Raw genomic sequence first — 20,609 nt, 5'->3', positions numbered from 1 at the left:
TACTATTAAAATCTGTTTACTGCCTAAAAATAAGAGCCTCTAACTACCAATCCATTCTATGAAAACCGCACATTAATAATACTTTCAATTCCCGCAATATTTATGAAGCAAGTTCCTGAAAGTGACTTATGTAAAGGAATTTTTCTTAACAAGACATATTATATGTGCCCTGAATGTCATTACAGACGTATATGCTGTGTACAGTGTTCGAAGAAGAATTACTAATGAATCAAGTATGAACTTAAGTAAAATAACTAAACATTTTCGAAACGATTTAAAGGTATAGTAGATACTATAGCCTTATTTAAATTAGGTAGCATCTGAAGCTGGTGGCAGGAAGTTAGAGCGCTATCGCGACAGTTACTATCTGTCTACTGTCATCAGTGTTCTCCGCTCTTTGCGCTGATCGAAAACTACTTTAAAATCTACTACAAAAATCGCGTCAAAAATTTTAAAATTCACATATGGTTCTCCATAGTGCGTCTAACCATGTCATAAATTTGTGTTTAGTGTCGATTAGGAAAAGGGGTAAATTACTTTTTTCGAAACGAATGAAATTTTACCGACCGGGAGACAATTTGAAACTTTCCAGGACGTACATGTAAAACTATTGAACTCACTGACTTACTTTGTTTTGATTGATTACAAACCTACCTCGTTCACCAACAGATTTTACGAAGTTGCGTAGCGTTTTCCATTTGCTATTTATAAGATTCGTGAAACAGTATTTATTTTTGCGCTTCTGTCAACTCAGGTAGGAAGTCTAAGCCTCGATGTCTTATAAAAATTACGTAAAAAGTTGCATATGGTATAGATCGTTATAGTGCCTCTAGGTATGTCAAAATCTGTTCATAAGTTACTTATGGCCGGAGCTATATTTAAAAAAAATTAGATGTTATTTTCGTTTCCCAAAACGTTTCCTGCTTCAGTACTGGAAGACACAAGTCTTTGCGCATTTGAAGTGGCTGTGTAGTAGGAGCCTACCGTACCAACCACGTATCGGTGTATTACTGGCCGTAATAAAATGGCTCTGAGCACTATGGGACTCAGCTTCTGAGGTCATCAGTCCCCTAGAAATCTAACTAACCTAAGGACATCACACACATCCATACCCGAGGCAGGATTCGAACCTGCGACCGTAGTAGTCGCGCGGTTCCAGACTGTAGCGCCTAGAACCGCTCGACCACCCCGGCCGGCGCTGGCGGTAACAGTCCAGTCCACCAGCTGTCAGATGCCAACTACTTTAAATCGGATTCCATAATGCAGTGTGACAGAATTAGCTCATATCCCCACATCATAATCATTGTTATTATGAAATCTTCTCCGGTGATTAGTCGGGCGGTGGCGTCGCCTTCTCGCAACTTTTCGATGTGTTTCGTACCTATCATCTTCAAGCAAAGACGATGGTTACGAAACTTAGCGAAACGTTGCGATAAGGCGACTCCACCACTAGGATGATCACCCGAGAAGATTTCGCATTTAGATTATGCCGAGAAAGCCAGATATCACTTGTAATTATTGTTACTGTACACAGCATTCTGTATGACACAATGTCATGTATTTACAGCGTGTGGAACAGAATTCGCTGGTTGGTCGCTCCGGGGGATGCAGATGATACGGAACCCAGTGACTGGCGACCCACTTACGGAGAGCTCCACCTGTTCCAGCTCCTCCCTACTGGAACCGGGAAATACCCGGAACCGACGGAGGACGGCCGCGAGCACTGTCTTCATTTCCAGGAAGGCATAGCGGCCGCCAACGCACTTGCGGGAGCCGGCGCCGAACGGCAGGTAGCTGCCGGGTGGTAGCGAGCGAGCGCTGCCCCCTTCGAGGAAGCGGCCCGGATCGAACTTGTCAGGATCGGGGAAGTTGTCCGGCCGGCGGTGGAGCAGGATGAGGGACACGAGCACGAGGCTGTCACGTGGTATCACGTACCCAGTTCCTTCCAGCTGAATGTCTTCCTCGGTGCTCACCGGCGGATTTGGTATTGCAGGATACAGACGCAGCGTCTCCTGGAGCAAATATCACATTCCTTACTTTATTAAAAACTATTTGGGCTTCCCGCAGCGTCAGGTGGTTAAAATCGTACGAGCTTTAGACCGACCACCCCTTGGCCATTGTATAGTGGTAAACGATTTTCGCGTCGCTGTAGCCTCGCCGATATACACTTGTCAAAATATTATGACCAACTGCTTAATAGCTTGTTTGTACGTCTTTGGAAAGAAATTCATCACTGATTCTACGTGTAGGGATACGACAGTTTGTTGGTAGGTTTGTGGAGATATGTGGCATTAGATGTCTACTCACAGGTCATGCAATTCCCATAAATAAAGGGTCACTGATTTGCGTATGCTATGATCGCGCCTGATAGCGCCCCAGATGGGTTTCATAGTATTTACGTCAGGCGAGTTTGGTCACCAAAACAGCAACGAGAGTTCAGTTTAATGCTCCTCCATTCACTGTAGCACGTTTCCGAGACACGGACAATTATGCTGCTGAAAGATAACATCGCCCTCGAGGCATATCTTCGATTACTACTACAGGTCACAAGCATGCTCATGAGAATGTCTCACACAGTATAATATTTCTCCCAACAGCCTGCGTCAGTGGCGCGCTGAACATTTCGGGTCGCCTCGCTGACGGCGTTTGTGACGACGACCAGCTACCTAGTGTAGCGAAAATGCAGTTCACCCGAAGAGACAACAAGTTTCCACTGATCAACGGTCGAATTCCGATGATTCCGTAGCCAGCACAATCGTGACTGACAAATTCGTTGGGTCAACATGTGAATACGTGTGGGTGGTCGGCTGCAGCGCTATATGTACAACAATGTACGATGGACGGTGTGCTCTGAAACACTCATGTGTGTACGAGCATTGTGCTCTTTCGGCAGAGATGCCTCACATCACCATTTATCTTACTTTACAGAGCAGACAAGCCTCCGAGACCACTTTCTTGGAGACCGTGGATGTCCAGCCATTTAGCACCTAATAGTAGGTCCACTGTCCTTCTACATCTATCCGTAGATGCTCATGACAGCAGCACCTGAACATTCGACCCGTTTTCGAGATACTTGTTCACAGGATCTACGTAATAGTAATCTTCCCTTTGTCAAAGTCTCTTATCTCAATGAATTTCCATATTTTCAGCCCATATCTACGCTAGGCTGATCCCCCGATCGTGTCTGCTCCGCTTATATACCTTCGTTACCGCATCACGTGTGCGCAGCGCAACAAGGCGCTGCGGTGGGCAGTGGTCATAATGTTTTGGCTGATCGGTGCATTGCCACGTTCGCTCACTGTAACGTTACTGTTGATCGCTTCTTCGACAAATATGGTAATGTCTTAGTTCCGCTTTCATCGTTCCCGCAGCAGCAATGACCAGAGAGAGCTCGGTCTGAAGCTCGTGGAATTTTAATCGCTGGAAATCCAAGGAGATTTTTTAATTCACATCGTTGCTCACATTTTACTATACATCTCGCTACTCTCAACTACCAGGCTGCTTACATCATCAGTGTTCAATTTAAAATGAAAAATGTGGTCTTCTTGCTAGTGAAGTCTTATTTGTACAGATCGTACTAAACAGAATTATAGACGATTAGTTTCAGCAATTTAAATTGGCATCTTCAGATCATCTATGAACACTCTTTGACATAAAACTTGACCGGCGGCCGGCCGCTTCAGAGGCTAAGTCCGCGCCGATCGCGACATGGGACAAAAAAACTGGCCAACTCGCTAATTCTCTAAGTCCGGTTATCTGCACAATCTGGCAACACTGTAGACTGCGGCACTTCCTGGAGGAAAACTTGTCCCATGATAGAGAAACTCTAGTCTGATTACGGGTGTGGTCTAGCGGTAGCGTGCGTTGTTTCTGTTCATAATGTCAGTGGATCGAGAGCAGCTGGCATAAAATATTTTTATAGCCTCTTCTGTCTGAATGCTGAAGACGTGAATGTAATGGTAGCGCAGATTCAATCTATTTCGCTTTGTGACACACCGATATCAAAATTTTATCCAGTAACGATTTTGCGGCAGATTTCCTGCAGACTGTCCTCCTCTGGACACCGTATGCGGCAAAGCTCCGGGATCCATTTGCTGGCTACTGGCAGCAGCCGTGGCGACAACAGCCGCGCTGCACTCCCCCGTTCTTTATCGAAAGCGCCTGCTGCCGCTCATCGCTTTTGATGATTTAAAACGCTTTATTATTAAATGTTGCTCCACAGAAAATTTCTACAATTTCCATTCACGCTCAAAAGCAACGAAGACAGACGCCCTGATTAGTAGGCGGGTATTATATTACATTAATCGGCAAGAGCTGAGTATGGCCCGAAATTAATTTTATAGACTGGGACGAAATTAAACCACCTCACTACATTCGATGAATTTATAAATGCTTCATACCTCGTTTCTTTTCCTTTCAAACTCAATTATTTGTGCAACTTTTGGTCAATGTTTGGATGTTTTCGTCAAGCCAGAGTGAGCGTCTGTGGTGTAAAGTGTATTACAGTTCTTGTTTCATTCCTTATGGTAAGTCTATGCGATAAACTGTGTGAATACCTTGCAATGCATGCTCTGTAGCAGTGCAGGAACACTGCACATTTGGAGTTCCATGTATGGGTTCATGAAGTATTTATTGTTGATCGGGAGTGATAGTTAAGGTCATCAGATTTAAACCAGAAAAATTTGTCGTTTTGAAGGTTTCAGAGAACGGAAAGGAATTGCTAACGCCGGTGTTAGAAAACGTCTACAGTTAAATGCTATTGCAAAAATTTAGAAGAAGGGAACTACATTAATGAACATGTGCACTTCATAAACAACCTTCTGACATGTTAGACCTATATGACGAACAAAGCTCAAATTTATATCGTTGACAGTCGGTTTGAATCTTTTCAGGGTCTATTTTACAGTGAAGCACCTTGGAATTCGCAAAGCAGAAATCCATGATATTAACTTAATTTACTAAGTCGAAATCGGACGAAGATTGAAGTTTAAAGGCATTCTTCAGATTTCGCATAAGAAATTTTTACTAGCAGTTTGCAACTCCATTAATTAAAATGGAAAATAAAAGGTTGTACTCAGCGGCTTCTACCGTGATTCGAACTGCTATGTCTTATAGTACAAGCACTGCAACGCACAAGGCAACCTCTGAGCTAACGACACACTGGCGGCCAGAGGCGGAATATAGTCACTGCTATGTTGCCTGAGCCTCAAAACGCAACCTTAAACACACGAACAGAGGAGGTGGAGATTACTGTTTTAACGTCCCGTCGACAACGATGTCATTAGAGACGGAGCACAAGCTCGGATTAGGGAAGGATGGGGAAGGAAATCGGCCGTGCCCTTCCTAAGGAACCATCCCGGCATTTGCCTGAAGCGATTTAGGGAAATCATTGAAAATCTAAATCAGGATGGCCGGGCGCGGGATTGCACCGTCGTCCTCCCGAATGCACACACAAACAGGTCTTACTTATGTGAAGAACGCCGTTCTTGGAGTCCAGAAATTAAATATACTTTCTAATTGTGTGATCTTGCAGTGGATTATATCGTACGAGTCTTCGATGTGGAAAACGAATGTCAAGTGAATTTAGCGAGGTAACGCCGACCTACACCCGGAAGTAAATGCACTATCAGAGTGTTGACAAATACTTGCTACGACGCTGCCATTTCTAGGCTCTCTGACGAGGCAGCTCTTCAGCGAAATGCTTGCCGTGATTCTCCGATACGGTTCTTCAGAGTGGAGACGCGCGCGCACGTTTGGTTTTTATGCGGCGTTCTCCCCTGATGGTTTCTGACGTCGCCTTCTGGGCTATGTATACATACGAGACATTAAATTATCATTAATCCAGAATGATACAAGTTTCAGCTTCCGGCGTGGAAGAAGGCTGTTGACGCCGACATTATATCATTTCAACGTAGGGAAAGCAAAACGGATCATTCAATGTTTCTCATTCAACATAAAGCATATGAGATAATTTTCCGTAACGTTCATAATCATCTAAAAATACAAACGAAGTAAAAATACACCGGAAGCTTATTCGAATTGAATATAACGCTTTGCATCTCGATGTCGAATTTGTCCACTTGCAATCTTTTGCAGCATACACATAGAATGTCATGATTACCACGAGAATGAAGAAATATGTTGGTAAGGATGGAAGCAAGAAGAGACGCAGTCAACAAATATTCTATTCCTCATGGCATTCATTTCATTTGACACGTAAGAAGAGGTAAAGCGGGAATTTACTTTCGTTAACACGAAAGATATGCCGCACATATTGATAACGAGGAAGTCTGCGTCTTCATACGTTTCCTCCTTGAAATCTGTATGCTCTATTATATACTAAGTAGCCCGATCATTGTTTCAGTAATGTTACCCTCTTGTTTGACCCCGTAACGATGAACAGATTCCAAATGCATGTCTCCCTTCCTGGGTTGTTTTTTGTGTTTTATTGCTTGGAATTCCTGAAGCAGACCATTGTGCCTTCCCCCCTCGTGGGTTAGGTCTCAAAACTAAACCGCTTTGTATCCAATGGCATAATTTATTCAGACAGAATCAGCATAACACTATCAAACAAAGCCTTCCATTTACAGTTGCAGCACTCTAACCAGCACTGACCAAAGTGTAATCCACGGTCATGGTCCTAAATTACCAGCTGTCTGCTACTGTGGCAAAGTCCGTACTACACTGTCGATTCCGCAGCACCATTTTATCTGGTAACACTGTGTAGTTGCACAGTTGTGCTACCAGGTCTGTCCTCACACTGTCAACTTTATGTATCTCACTTCTCCTGTAGCGTAGATCACGAGGAGCCGAAGTAAATGAGTGTATTCTGCATGACGTAACATTCAGTATTCCCTTCTTTCATAGCCACTCTTCATGTGCATCGATACCAAATAGGAATGCGAAAACTCTTGCGAGTGAGAGAATGACAATAACAATCGTAACAAGAACAAGCAAATAATGAATGATGTTTATTCCAACGCAGAACGAGAATGGCTTTAAATATAAAAATCTGTATCTATATCTATATCCATATCTATTGATCTTTGAGTTGGCACAATGCAAATATATTCTTAGCATTTAGTTACTGAATTTAGTTCTGGATGTTTGCAGAGAAAAGGAAAAGTCGGTACTTCTCGCTAGTGTAATATAATGTGAACCAGCAACTACCCTTTCCTTAGAACACGACTCAAGCAGGTCCTCAAGTAGGTAGCAAGGCACTGCTGCATTCTGTTCCCTGACATTGCTCTGATGACGGTTAATGCAGATAGTTCCGATTATGAAATACAAAACGTATTGCAGGTTAGTTCCTAGGATAGTAACAATAAATTTGCGTTGTAGACGGCACATGAACGTGACGACTATCCATATTACTCATCAATATAAAAAGACAATATTTAGGGAATTTAGCAGGATTACTCAAAATGAATTCTGAAATTGGGTGACTGACTGCACAGGTGCTAAACGTCGTCAAGAGTATACGATGTCCTAATCGCATTAGGAATATGAAGATCGTCTTCGACAGCTCGCAACTTTCACATTGCTATCTCCACCCTACTCCAGACAGCCCTCGGTGGAGTTGCACGACGTTGCCGATGTTATGGAAGGCCTTCGAACGACAACAGACCACATATTGAAAAATACAAGCGAATTCTCTTGCAGCGTAAGCTTATTGTAACTAATCTAAAACGTATTGGAGAGGAACATTGTCCTATTCAAAAAATGTAAAATGTTACACACTGTTGACGTCAAACGGACATTATCTATGTCCTGTCTTGTGTCCTACTCATCTATAATATCAAGTGTACTATGAAAATGATTATATATAATGGATGATAGGGTAATGCATTGATACCAGATGGTGGGGGCCGGCCGGTGTGGCCGTGCGGTTCTAGGCGCTTCAGTCTGGAACCGCGTGACCGCTACGGTCGCAGGTTCGAATCCTGCCTCGGGCATGGATGTGAGTGATGTCCTTAGGTTAGTTAGGTTTAAGTAGTTCTAAGTTCTAGGGGACTGATGACCTTAGAAGTTAAGTCCCATAGTGCTCAGAGCCATTTGAACCATTTGAACTATTTAACACAAAATGACATTAAAAATTAAAGTTATTCACGAGCAGCTAGTTGAGAATATGTATGAACATTAAATGACACGACGAACTGAAATAATATGACGAAGAGTTCAGCGCTCACTGGGAATAGAGCCCCACACATATCGTTGTTGACTACACACAAAGAGACGTCAGCTACCGAATTTTTCTCCACCAGCTGCTCAGAATAGCATCTTGAACTTACAGTCATCTCGCAAATAGTTCTGTGTCTCACTGGGAGTTAATAACGTCAGATATCGTTAGTGTTGACAACGAATGAAAATACATTAAAAATCAAAATTATTATCCACCAGCAGATAGGTGTTCTCATGATAGAGCTTGATAATACATAATTAAATCTTAAGTGCCCGGCCAGGATTCGATCCCATTCACGCGTAATATGTGAAGGTGTTGAGGAATCTGCAGTTTTGAACAAACAACAAATTGTAGCCGAGCTGTATTGCCACGAAGGGATCAAATTCCGCGTTAAGGGCGGTCTGAGTTGCATTCCCAGTTTAGAACCAATTTTATCGACATACAGAAGCTCAAATAAAAGATGGAATAAGTGTCCTGTGACCATACATAGCGTTTGTGTCGTCACTTGAAATAAATAACTAGTATAAGAAAGGTTACTGGTGATAGAGTTTCTACATGTCGCCACTCCAGACTTTATTGTGGTTCAACCTACCGCCTACTTGGTAAAGAAGGAATATCATCTTTAATGTGAATTTTCAGACCACGCAGCCATTATATCTCCTCACTTGGTGTAGCCAGGAGAGAATGGAATCTGTCTCTCCCTATCTAAACTCATTGACGGAAGTGGGAATCGAACCCAGACCAGAGGTATAACAACCTACCATCCGTCCAACAGACCACGAAATCCTCTTCTCTGCGAGTCATTTTTCTATCGTAACGCAGTTGCGCCACACTGGATGAGAATTCTGACACACAGGCTCCCTGTAGTAATTTGCAGCATGTTCAGTTAATTCATTTACTTGGTTGACCGAATCACCATGAACTAGCTGCCTCGGCTACCCAGTGCATACATTCGACTATTTTGTAATCACAGAAATAAAATCACGTAACTGCCACCTACACACAACTGCCAACAGTGTAGGATGCAGAAGTTTAAATAGGAAGTGTTCCTTTCCACTTGAGCTATTCTATTGCGCTATCTGTTACTAGAAAACGTCGTTCAGTCCAAAAGAAAAGCTGTAACTGTTTGTCTCTCAGAAGTCAAGACCTGGCCATATGCATAATCTGACAGTGCTGTGGAATCCAAAAGTTCTGGAGGAATAGTTACCGAGCTCTGGAGCTGCTGTAGCTACGTGTCAGCTTGTAGCATAGATAAGATGTCGCGAGTTCGAATACATTCAGTGCTACATTTTTTAAAACGCAATTCTGCTCTCTGCTGAAGGTATCAATCTAATGGAACTTTGAACATAATTCCCTTCACTTCTCAACCCAAAGTAGTCGCATGTGGAAAAAGGGCTAACTACTGTGACATTTTGTTCTATTCAGGTTTAATAGACAGCAGGCAGCAGATGCATCTCGAAGATGTGCAGGGAGAGCGCATCGTGCCATAATATGTCAGAAAAGTATTTTCTATATTAGCCGTCGTGTGGTAGTGATATTTTATTCTTCTTCAAACTTTGTTTGACAGCTTTAACTCAGAACAAGTTTTCTACATGCATGTAATCAATAAACTGCATGTGCATTGTCAGACTGTCATAGGTAACATCTGAGAATTCGCATATATCGTTGATGATTAATTTCTCTCTCATGTTTACTATTGTTTTAACAACACTAAAGGAAACCTTACGAAAATTGTGCACTGTATTATAAGAAATAAAATAAAACTAACCATGGTAACCTTACGACGAAAGTATCTGTAAACAAGCATGCCTCTATCGACACGAATTAGTAAAATACTACTCACTTAGATTTTGATTGGGTCTGTGTTTAATTGGTATGCTGTGTCATACTCAAGAGGTATGCAAATGTGGCATTTCATAAATATAGTTACGTATTCCTAGAAACCCAAAATTCGCTTGTCAGCAGCAGAAAGAGGCCTTACCTGTTGTGCAGCATTGTAAGTTTTTCAACATTGCACTATGAGCTGAAAGCATTTTCTTGCGATTTCCTTATTGATGTTTGATCTGACTGCTTGTAGCTCTTTCACAGAAGGGATAAAAACGTTACAGTCAGTGAGACCGGAACTGCGAACCGTAACAGACGCTTTTTCACAGCTCAGCACGTTACCACAGAGCTGGCGAGGAGGTATGGGTCTTAGCTTCCTATTACGAGGGCAATAGTAACTAGAACTCGTAAACCGCTATTTGAATGTCGAGATTAGTTGCGGTTTCCACCTGCAACGACTTTCCTGGGCTGGAAACCGTAAATTTTCAATCTTTTGTTACCCTGCAAGCGATAATAACTCGGATTATTCAATGGAAATGACAGGTAAAATCAAGTGAACTTTGAGGCTTAATTCCGTGCACACCAGGAAGTAACTCGTCGATCACAGAGTTGCCAAACATACGTTGCCTTGTTGCCAAATCTCAGTTACAGTACCAGCAGGAGGAAGACGAACCGATGTGATCCTACAGCGGTCTGGGAAGTGACCATAGCTGGTGTCTCCAAGTCACGACTGCTACGGCCTGGAATACGTAATGCGTCTGATTCGCTTTCTGTAACTAGGTTTAGGGACTGGAGCGTAGTTACTAATAATACTCAGAACTGACTGCAAACTGAGCATCATAAATCAGTAACTCTCATTGTTGTTTTTATATTTCTTTCGTAAGTGTACTCAAAACTAAGAAAGTCATTCACAGGCGTTTTCGTGTCTCGCCGATAGTCGAGCACAACATACAAATAAAAATAAAAAAGAATGTGTGTGTGTGTGTGTGTGTGTGTGTGTGTGTGTGTGTGTGTGTGTTTGTGTGTGAGAGAGAGAGAGAGAGAAATAAAAAGCAATGAGAGAGAGTGTAAAAAATTGTTGTAAAGAAATTGAATCAAGGTATTTAAAGAAATCTTTCATTAAAATGACACGTTCCATATCATTACGAAATGTCGTATTCATGATCTATGGAACAAGAGTTAATCTAATGTAATCTAATCTAATCTAATCACATCTTATTGATGATTAGCCATGAAGAGTCATGAATTACCGAAATTTTGGCCAATACCAGTAACCAAATCTAAACTTGAAAATAAAAGACGACAATTTTTGTAATAAACCGTGACTCCTATCAAGACCCTTTCGTCCCTGTTATCGAACCACGAAAGATGTCTGATATACCTCCATTCTGAAGTAACAAAGTGTGCATGCATTTAAAGATGAAGTGCATGATGTGAAGTTCTGTGACGGAGATACGAACCCAACACGTAATCCGATTGTTAACTAAGAAAAATCAAATGTTACGTATCGGTTTTTCTTACGAGCCGCTAGGTGTCTGAATCTAAAATAAGGATACAAACTTTTGTGCCTAAGCGACATTCGAACTGCACACCTACCGTGCATCCACGAATATAGCTTAAGTTTCAGTTGCTTACTCATGAACAGTAAGATGTGTGCGTGTTTGACCAGAAATAACGACACCTGTTGCCATTGTTGGAAACACATGAACAGACATTGAAATTGCGCGTTAATTTTCACTAGCAGGTGGGTGTGCACTTGATAAAGCTAGGAATGAAATTATGAATATTTTTGTACTGGATCAGGTTTCAGACCCACATACTTACCTTTGGAGGAGACCTAGAGAAGATTGCAGTCTTGGGAAAAGGAACGAAATGACTGAACTATACTGTTCCGAGAGATTCAGATCCTCGAAAGAGGAGATACGAATTCGAATCACAGTCCAGCACCAAATTTTTAAACGTCTCTAGTTCAATCAAGTACAAGTAAAATAAGAGCCCTGTCCCTTTAAACGGCTATCGGTTCATCAAATAAAATAAAATTTTCTAATGTAAGTAAGCTTACTGGCGACTATATTTCTGTTTACCATGACTTCCGCTGTGTCATTTCCCAACGTAAACCGGCTCTGCCCAGTTGGTAATGAAGGAACGTGATGTTTAATGCGGATTCTGGATTATAACGTCTTTCTCTTGAGGTTACCAGAGGTAAAATAAATCTGTTTGTGCCTCTTAAAAGTAAATGCCTGAACCCACGCATTGCACCTGTGATAGCTCGTTCCACATTCCATTGTGGCCACATTACCCAGCCCCAAGAGTGTGCTGTAACGGATGATGTGCTTAGCTTACAAAATTAGTCACGGTGGAAAAAATGCGAGTCTATTAAATGGTCGAGTAGAAGCAAGCTTCTGACGCAGAGATTATGCTATTCTCATGTCATCAGGATGTAAAGACTCTTCTAGGCATCATAGGCTGGATGTGAAGCCATTTTGATTTTTCACAAATTCAGCAAATTTCTTAGTTCGAGAAAATCCACTGGGAAGTGTGAAGTTGCCGGATAATTCGATTATTACTGTTATTATTAATATCATTTTATTCATACCGCTGCTGTAACACAAGTGCTTGAACATCATTTAATGCCTTTTGGTCACTATAGATGTAGTTTCCCATGAACAGGTTCTTTCCCTGTCTACGGAATCCTTTTCATGTTAATATCAAACACCAGCAATTACTCGTAGATTACTTTAAAACTAAAGTAATTGACGAAGACGTTACTTGGTAACAAAAACGCAATGCCGTTCTTCACTTACTTTCGCCTAGAAATGGCTATCGAGTACTGACAAACCAAAAGGCAAGAGATCTTACTGCCTTCCGATATACGTTGCTGTTAGTTCTTCCACATGATTTGGTCGACATGACCTGTTTCAAGTTGTGTATGACAGACAGTGTTTTAGAAAATCTATTGTTTCCCTTTGAAATAAACAGAAGTATTTTCATTCTAAGCTGCCCAAGTACAAAAATTTCGCAATATTAGTTCAAATTTAATATTCGCTTCTATAATGTAGGAAAGTATTTCACAGTCGCAAAACTCGCATCCGAAACGTTGACCTTACACTTAGTCACTGACTATAAATTCTAGCTCAGAGTGACACCAGTTTAAATAACCTAATGTAGTGAAGACTGTTTGCCAGTGCTCTTTCTCACCGGAAAATACGCAATTCACTCATTTGGCTCCATAAGTACACTGTAACAGTAATTTCTGTGTGAAATTTGTCAGTAAGCTTTTGCCTTCCAACCGGCAAAATACGGCAGAGTACGGCCGGTAAACAATTCACAAACCACGATTTAGTGCCAATAAGACGATTTCTTTAAACATTGTCGAAGCTGAGGGAATTTAGTTTATGCTTAAATCGTCTTAAGCAGCAACAATCACAGATATCTCAAATAGGAAAAAGCTGAATATCCAGGTACGAAGGTTGTAAAACAAACTTCCCACAGTTTGTGTCAGGTTGATCTTTTCGTCTGATAACACTGCTTAAGTATTTTGTCTAAGAGGTATCACAAGTAGTATCCTTGTAGCTGTGGGAATCTTTGGTTGAAAACGAGTTTAACACCAATGGGTACAGTGCTGCTAAATTTCCACAATTATTATCAACCTAAGTCTGAGTTCATCCACAAACTGAAGCATATTTATAATATTGGAGCTAGACTGTGTATCCTTGTCTTTCTTGAGTGGTCATTGGAAGGCGTTTACACACGCGTATACAATACTATGAATACTTCGAACGCTATGGTTAACGTTGCTCTCATAAACTACTTTTTTTTTAATTCTTCTGGGTCTTCAGCGTGCAATATGTGTTGTAGATACAGTCTCAGACCAAAAAATTGACCGCCGAGTCGTTCACGTAAGGTGGACAATACAGTCGTGCTCCTCTCAGAATTCTATGTCTGGCAATATGCTCGATCTAGCAACATGTAGACTGCGGCACTTCCCAGAGGAAGTCTTGACTCCAGTCTTAGTACATAACTCTTGACTACGACCGTAGTCTTGAGGTAAAACGCGAGACCAGCTAATATGATATTGTAGATTCGCTTGAATTACACTCATAGCTTCAGCACCGAGAGGAAAGGGGCGATAAATATTTTGTCGATATGTGCTTTCGGTCGCCAGACGTCATATTAGCTAGTCTCGCGTTTTACCTGAAGACTACGGTCGTGTTCCAGCAGCGGTTTGAATAAAATGATAGTAATAATAACAGTAATAATCGAATTATCCGGCAACTTCACACTTCCCAGTGGATTTTCTCGAACTAAGAAATTTGCTGAATTTGTGAAAAATCAAAATGGCTTCACATCCAGCCTATGATGCCTAGAAGAGTCTTTACATCCTGATGACATGAGAATAGCATAATCTCTGCGTCAGAAGCTTGCTTCTACTCGACCATTTAATAGACTCGCATTTTTTCCACCGTGACTAATTTTGTAAGCTAAGCACATCATCCGTTACAGCACACTCTTGGGGCTGGGTAATGTGGCCACAATGGAATGTGGAACGAGCTATCACAGGTGCAATGCGTGGGTTCAGGCATTTACTTTTAAGAGGCACAAACAGATTTATTTTACCTCTGGTAACCTCAAGAGAAAGACGTTATAATCCAGAATCCGCATTAAACATCACGTTCCTTCATTACCAACTGGGCAGAGCCGGTTTACGTTGGGAAATGACACAGCGGAAGTCATGGTAAACAGAAATACAGTCGCCAGTAAGCTTACTTACATTAGAAAATTTTATTTTATTTGATGAACCGATAGCCGTTTAAAGGGACAGGGCTCTTATTTTACTTGTACTTGATTGAACTAGAGACGTTTAAAAATTTGGTGCTGGACTGTGATTCGAATTCGTATCTCCTCTTTCGAGGATCTGAATCTCTCGGAACAGTATAGTTCAGTCATTTCGTTCCTTTTCCCAAGACTGCAATCTTCTCTAGGTCTCCTCCAAAGGTAAGTATGTGGGTCTGAAACCTGATCCAGTACAAAAATATTCATAATTTCATTCCTAGCTTTATCAAGTGCACACCCACCTGCTAGTGAAAATTAACGCGCAATTTCAATGTCTGTTCATGTGTTTCCAACAATGGCAACAGGTGTCGTTATTTCTGGTCAAACACGCACACATCTTACTGTTCATGAGTAAGCAACTGAAACTTAAGCTATATTCGTGGATGCACGGTAGGTGTGCAGTTCGATTGTCGCTTAGGCACAAAAGTTTGTATCCTTATTTTAGATTCAGACACCTAGCGGCTCGTAAGAAAAACCGATACGTAACATTTGATTTTTCTTAGTTAACAATCGGATTACGTGTTGGGTTCGTATCTCCGTCACAGAACTTCACATCATGCACTTCATCTTTAAATGCATGCACACTTTGTTACTTCAGAATGGAGGTATATCAGACATCTTTCGTGGTTCGATAACAGGGACGAAAGGGTCTTGATAGGAGTCACGGTTTATTACAAAAATTGTCGTCTTTTATTTTCAAGTTTAGATTTGGTTACTGGTATTGGCCAAAATTTCGGTAATTCATGACTCTTCATGGCTAATCATCAATAAGATGTGATTAGATTAGATTAGATTACATTAGATTAACTCTTGTTCCATAGATCATGAATACGACATTTCGTAATGATATGGAACGTGTCATTTTAATGAAAGATTTCTTTAAATACCTTGATTCAATTTCTTTACAACAATTTTTTACACTCTCTCTCATTGCTTTTTATTTCTCTCTCTCTCTCTCTCACACACAAACACACACACACACACACACACACACACACACACACACACACACACATTCTTTTTTATTTTTATTTGTATGTTGTGCTCGACTATCGGCGAGACACGAAAACGCCTGTGAATGACTTTCTTAGTTTTGAGTACACTTACGAAAGAAATATAAAAACAACAATGAGAGTTACTGATTTATGATGCTCAGTTTGCAGTCAGTTCTGAGTATTATTAGTAACTACGCTCCAGTCCCTAAACCTAGTTACAGAAAGCGAATCAGACGCATTACGTATTCCAGGCCGTAGCAGTCGTGACTTGGAGACACCAGCTATGGTCACTTCCCAGACCGCTGTAGGATCACATCGGTTCGTCTTCCTCCTGCTGGTACTGTAACTGAGATTTGGCAACAAGGCAACGTATGTTTGGCAACTCTGTGATCGACGAGTTACTTCCTGGTGTGCACGGAATTAAGCCTCAAAGTTCACTTGATTTTACCTGTCATTTCCATTGAATAATCCGAGTTATTATCGCTTGCAGGGTAACAAAAGATTGAAAATTTACGGTTTCCAGCCCAGGAAAGTCGTTGCAGGTGGAAACCGCAACTAATCTCGACATTCAAATAGCGGTTTACGAGTTCTAGTTACTATTGCCCTCGTAATAGGAAGCTAAGACCCATACCTCCTCGCCAGCTCTGTGGTAACGTGCTGAGCTGTGAAAAAGCGTCTGTTACGGTTCGCAGTTCCGGTCTCACTGACTGTAACGTTTTTATCCCTTCTGTGAAAGAGCTACAAGCAGTCAGATCAAACATCAATAAGGAAATCGCAAGAAAATGCTTTCAGCTCATAGTGCAATGTTGAAAAACTTACAATGCTGCACAACAGGTAAGGCCTCTTTCTGCTGCTGACAAGCGAATTTTGGGTTTCTAGGAATACGTAACTATATTTATGAAATGCCACATTTGCATACCTCTTGAGTATGACACAGCATACCAATTAAACACAGACCCAATCAAAATCTAAGTGAGTAGTATTTTACTAATTCGTGTCGATAGAGGCATGCTTGTTTACAGATACTTTCGTCGTAAGGTTACCATGGTTAGTTTTATTTTATTTCTTATAATACAGTGCACAATTTTCGTAAGGTTTCCTTTAGTGTTGTTAAAACAATAGTAAACATGAGAGAGAAATTAATCATCAACGATATATGCGAATTCTCAGATGTTACCTATGACAGTCTGACAATGCACATGCAGTTTATTGATTACATGCATGTAGAAAACTTGTTCTGAGTTAAAGCTGTCAAACAAAGTTTGAAGAAGAATAAAATATCACTACCACACGACGGCTAATATAGAAAATACTTTTCTGACATATTATGGCACGATGCGCTCTCCCTGCACATCTTCGAGATGCATCTGCTGCCTGCTGTCTATTAAACCTGAATAGAACAAAATGTCACAGTAGTTAGCCCTTTTTCCACATGCGACTACTTTGGGTTGAGAAGTGAAGGGAATTATGTTCAAAGTTCCATTAGATTGATACCTTCAGCAGAGAGCAGAATTGCGTTTTAAAAAATGTAGCACTGAATGTATTCGAACTCGCGACATCTTATCTATGCTACAAGCTGACACGTAGCTACAGCAGCTCCAGAGCTCGGTAACTATTCCTCCAGAACTTTTGGATTCCACAGCACTGTCAGATTATGCATATGGCCAGGTCTTGACTTCTGAGAGACAAACAGTTACAGCTTTTCTTTTGGACTGAACGACGTTTTCTAGTAACAGATAGCGCAATAGAATAGCTCAAGTGGAAAGGAACACTTCCTATTTAAACTTCTGCATCCTACACTGTTGGCAGTTGTGTGTAGGTGGCAGTTACGTGATTTTATTTCTGTGATTACAAAATAGTCGAATGTATGCACTGGGTAGCCGAGGCAGCTAGTTCATGGTGATTCGGTCAACCAAGTAAATGAATTAACTGAACATGCTGCAAATTACTACAGGGAGCCTGTGTGTCAGAATTCTCATCCAGTGTGGCGCAACTGCGTTACGATAGAAAAAGAGGATTTCGTGGTCTGTTGGACGGATGGTAGGTTGTTATACCTCTGGTCTGGGTTCGATTCCCACTTGTGTCAATGATTTTAGATAGGGAGAGACAGATTCCATTCTCTCCTGGCTACACCAAGTGAGGAGATATAATGGCTGCGTGGTCTGAAAATTCACATTAAAGATGATATTCCTTCTTTACCAAGTAGGCGGTAGGTTGAACCACAATAAAGTCTGGAGTGGCGACATGTAGAAACTCTATCACCAGTAACCTTTCTTATACTAATTATTTATTTCAAGTGACGACACAAACGCTATGTATGGTCACAGGACACTTATTCCATCTTTTATTTGAGCTTCTGTATGTCGATAAAATTGGTTCTAAACTGGGAATGCAACTCAGACCGCCCTTAACGCGGAATTTGATCCCTTCGTGGCAATACAGCTCGGCTACAATTTGTTGTTTGTTCAAAACTGCAGATTCCTCAACACCTTCACATATTACGCGTGAATGGGATCGAATCCTGGCCGGGCACTAAAGATTTAATTATGTATTATCAAGCTCTATCATGAGAACACCTATCTGCTGGTGGATAATAATTTTGATTTTTAATGTATTTTCATTCGTTGTCAACACTAACGATATCTGACGTTATTAACTCCCAGTGAGACACAGAACTATTTGCGAGATGACTGTAAGTTCAAGATGCTATTCTGAGCAGCTGGTGGAGAAAAATTCGGTAGCTGACGTCTCTTTGTGTGTAGTCAACAACGATATGTGTGGGGCTCTATTCCCAGTGAGCGCTGAACTCTTCGTCATATTATTTCAGTTCGTCGTGCCATTTAATGTTCATACATATTCTCAACTAGCTGCTCGTGAATAACTTTAATTTTTAATGTCATTTTGTGTTAAATAGTTCAAATGGTTCAAATGGCTCTGAGCACTATGGGACTTAACTTCTAAGATCATCAGTCCCCTAGAACTTAGAACTACTTAAACCTAACTAACCTAAGGACATCACTCACATCCATGCCCGAGGCAGGATTCGAACCTGCGACCGTAGCGGTCACGCGGTTCCAGACTGAAGCGCCTAGAACCGCACGGCCACACCGGCCGGCCCCCACCATCTGGTATCAATGCATTACCCTATCATCCATTATATATAATCATTTTCATAGTACACTTGATATTATAGATGAGTAGGACACAAGACAGGACATAGATAATGTCCGTTTGACGTCAACAGTGTGTAACATTTTACATTTTTTGAATAGGACAATGTTCCTCTCCAATACGTTTTAGATTAGTTACAATAAGCTTACGCTGCAAGAGAATTCGCTTGTATTTTTCAATATGTGGTCTGTTGTCGTTCGAAGGCCTTCCATAACATCGGCAACGTCGTGCAACTCCACCGAGGGCTGTCTGGAGTAGGGTGGAGATAGCAATGTGAAAGTTGCGAGCTGTCGAAGACGATCTTCATATTCCTAATGCGATTAGGACATCGTATACTCTTGACGACGTTTAGCACCTGTGCAGTCAGTCACCCAATTTCAGAATTCATTTTGAGTAATCCTGCTAAATTCCCTAAATATTGTCTTTTTATATTGATGAGTAATATGGATAGTCGTCACGTTCATGTGCCGTCTACAACGCAAATTTATTGTTACTATCCTAGGAACTAACCTGCAATACGTTTTGTATTTCATAATCGGAACTATCTGCATTAACCGTCATCAGAGCAATGTCAGGGAACAGAATGCAGCAGTGCCTTGCTACCTACTTGAGGACCTGCTTGAGTCGTGTTCTAAGGAAAGGGTAGTTGCTGGTTCACATTATATTACACTAGCGAGAAGTACCGACTTTTCCTTTTCTCTGCAAACATCCAGAACTAAATTCAGTAACTAAATGCTAAGAATATATTTGCATTGTGCCAACTCAAAGATCAATAGATATGGATATAGATATAGATACAGATTTTTATATTTAAAGCCATTCTCGTTCTGCGTTGGAATAAACATCATTCATTATTTGCTTGTTCTTGTTACGATTGTTATTGTCATTCTCTCACTCGCAAGAGTTTTCGCATTCCTATTTGGTATCGATGCACATGAAGAGTGGCTATGAAAGAAGGGAATACTGAATGTTACGTCATGCAGAATACACTCATTTACTTCGGCTCCTCGTGATCTACGCTACAGGAGAAGTGAGATACATAAAGTTGACAGTGTGAGGACAGACCTGGTAGCACAACTGTGCAACTACACAGTGTTACCAGATAAAATGGTGCTGCGGAATCGACAGTGTAGTACGGACTTTGCCACAGTAGCAGACAGCTGGTAATTTAGGACCATGACCGTGGATTACACTTTAGTCAGTGCTGGTTAGAGTGCTGCAACTGTAAATGGAAGGCTTTGTTTGATAGTCTTATGCTAATGCTGTCTGAATAAATTATGCCATTGGATACAAAGCGGTTTAGTTTTGAGACCTAACCCACGAGGGGGGAAGGCACAATGGTCTGCTTCAGGAATTCCAAGCAATAAAACACAAAAAACAACCCAGGAAGGGAGACATGCATTTGGAATCTGTTCATCGTTACGGGGTCAAACAAGAGGGTAACATTACTGAAACAATGATCGGGCTACTTAGTATATAATAGAGCATACAGATTTCAAGGAGGAAACGTATGAAGACGCAGACTTCCTCGTTATCAATATGTGCGGCATATCTTTCGTGTTAACGAAAGTAAATTCCCGCTTTACCTCTTCTTACGTGTCAAA

At 41.2% G+C, this 20,609-nt stretch overlaps 1 protein-coding gene across 1 annotated transcript in view; it reads right to left on the bottom strand.

Annotated features, from left to right (window-relative positions):
- Positions 1-1,553: 1,553 nt before the first annotated feature.
- LOC124606151 (cytochrome P450 4C1-like) overlaps positions 1,554-20,609 on the bottom strand; it is a 179,288-nt gene continuing 160,232 nt past the window's right edge. Inside the window, exon 5 of the mRNA XM_047138115.1 lies at positions 1,554-2,012. Within this exon, the coding sequence (XP_046994071.1) occupies positions 1,554-2,012 (459 nt within the window). The remainder of the gene's footprint in view (positions 2,013-20,609) is intronic.

This window comes from Schistocerca americana, chromosome 3 (assembly GCF_021461395.2).
Source record: "Schistocerca americana isolate TAMUIC-IGC-003095 chromosome 3, iqSchAmer2.1, whole genome shotgun sequence".
Taxonomy (NCBI): domain Eukaryota; kingdom Metazoa; phylum Arthropoda; class Insecta; order Orthoptera; family Acrididae; genus Schistocerca; species Schistocerca americana.
The sequence above is the reverse complement of the archived record's forward strand: the minus strand, read 5'-3'. Positions and strand labels throughout refer to the sequence as shown.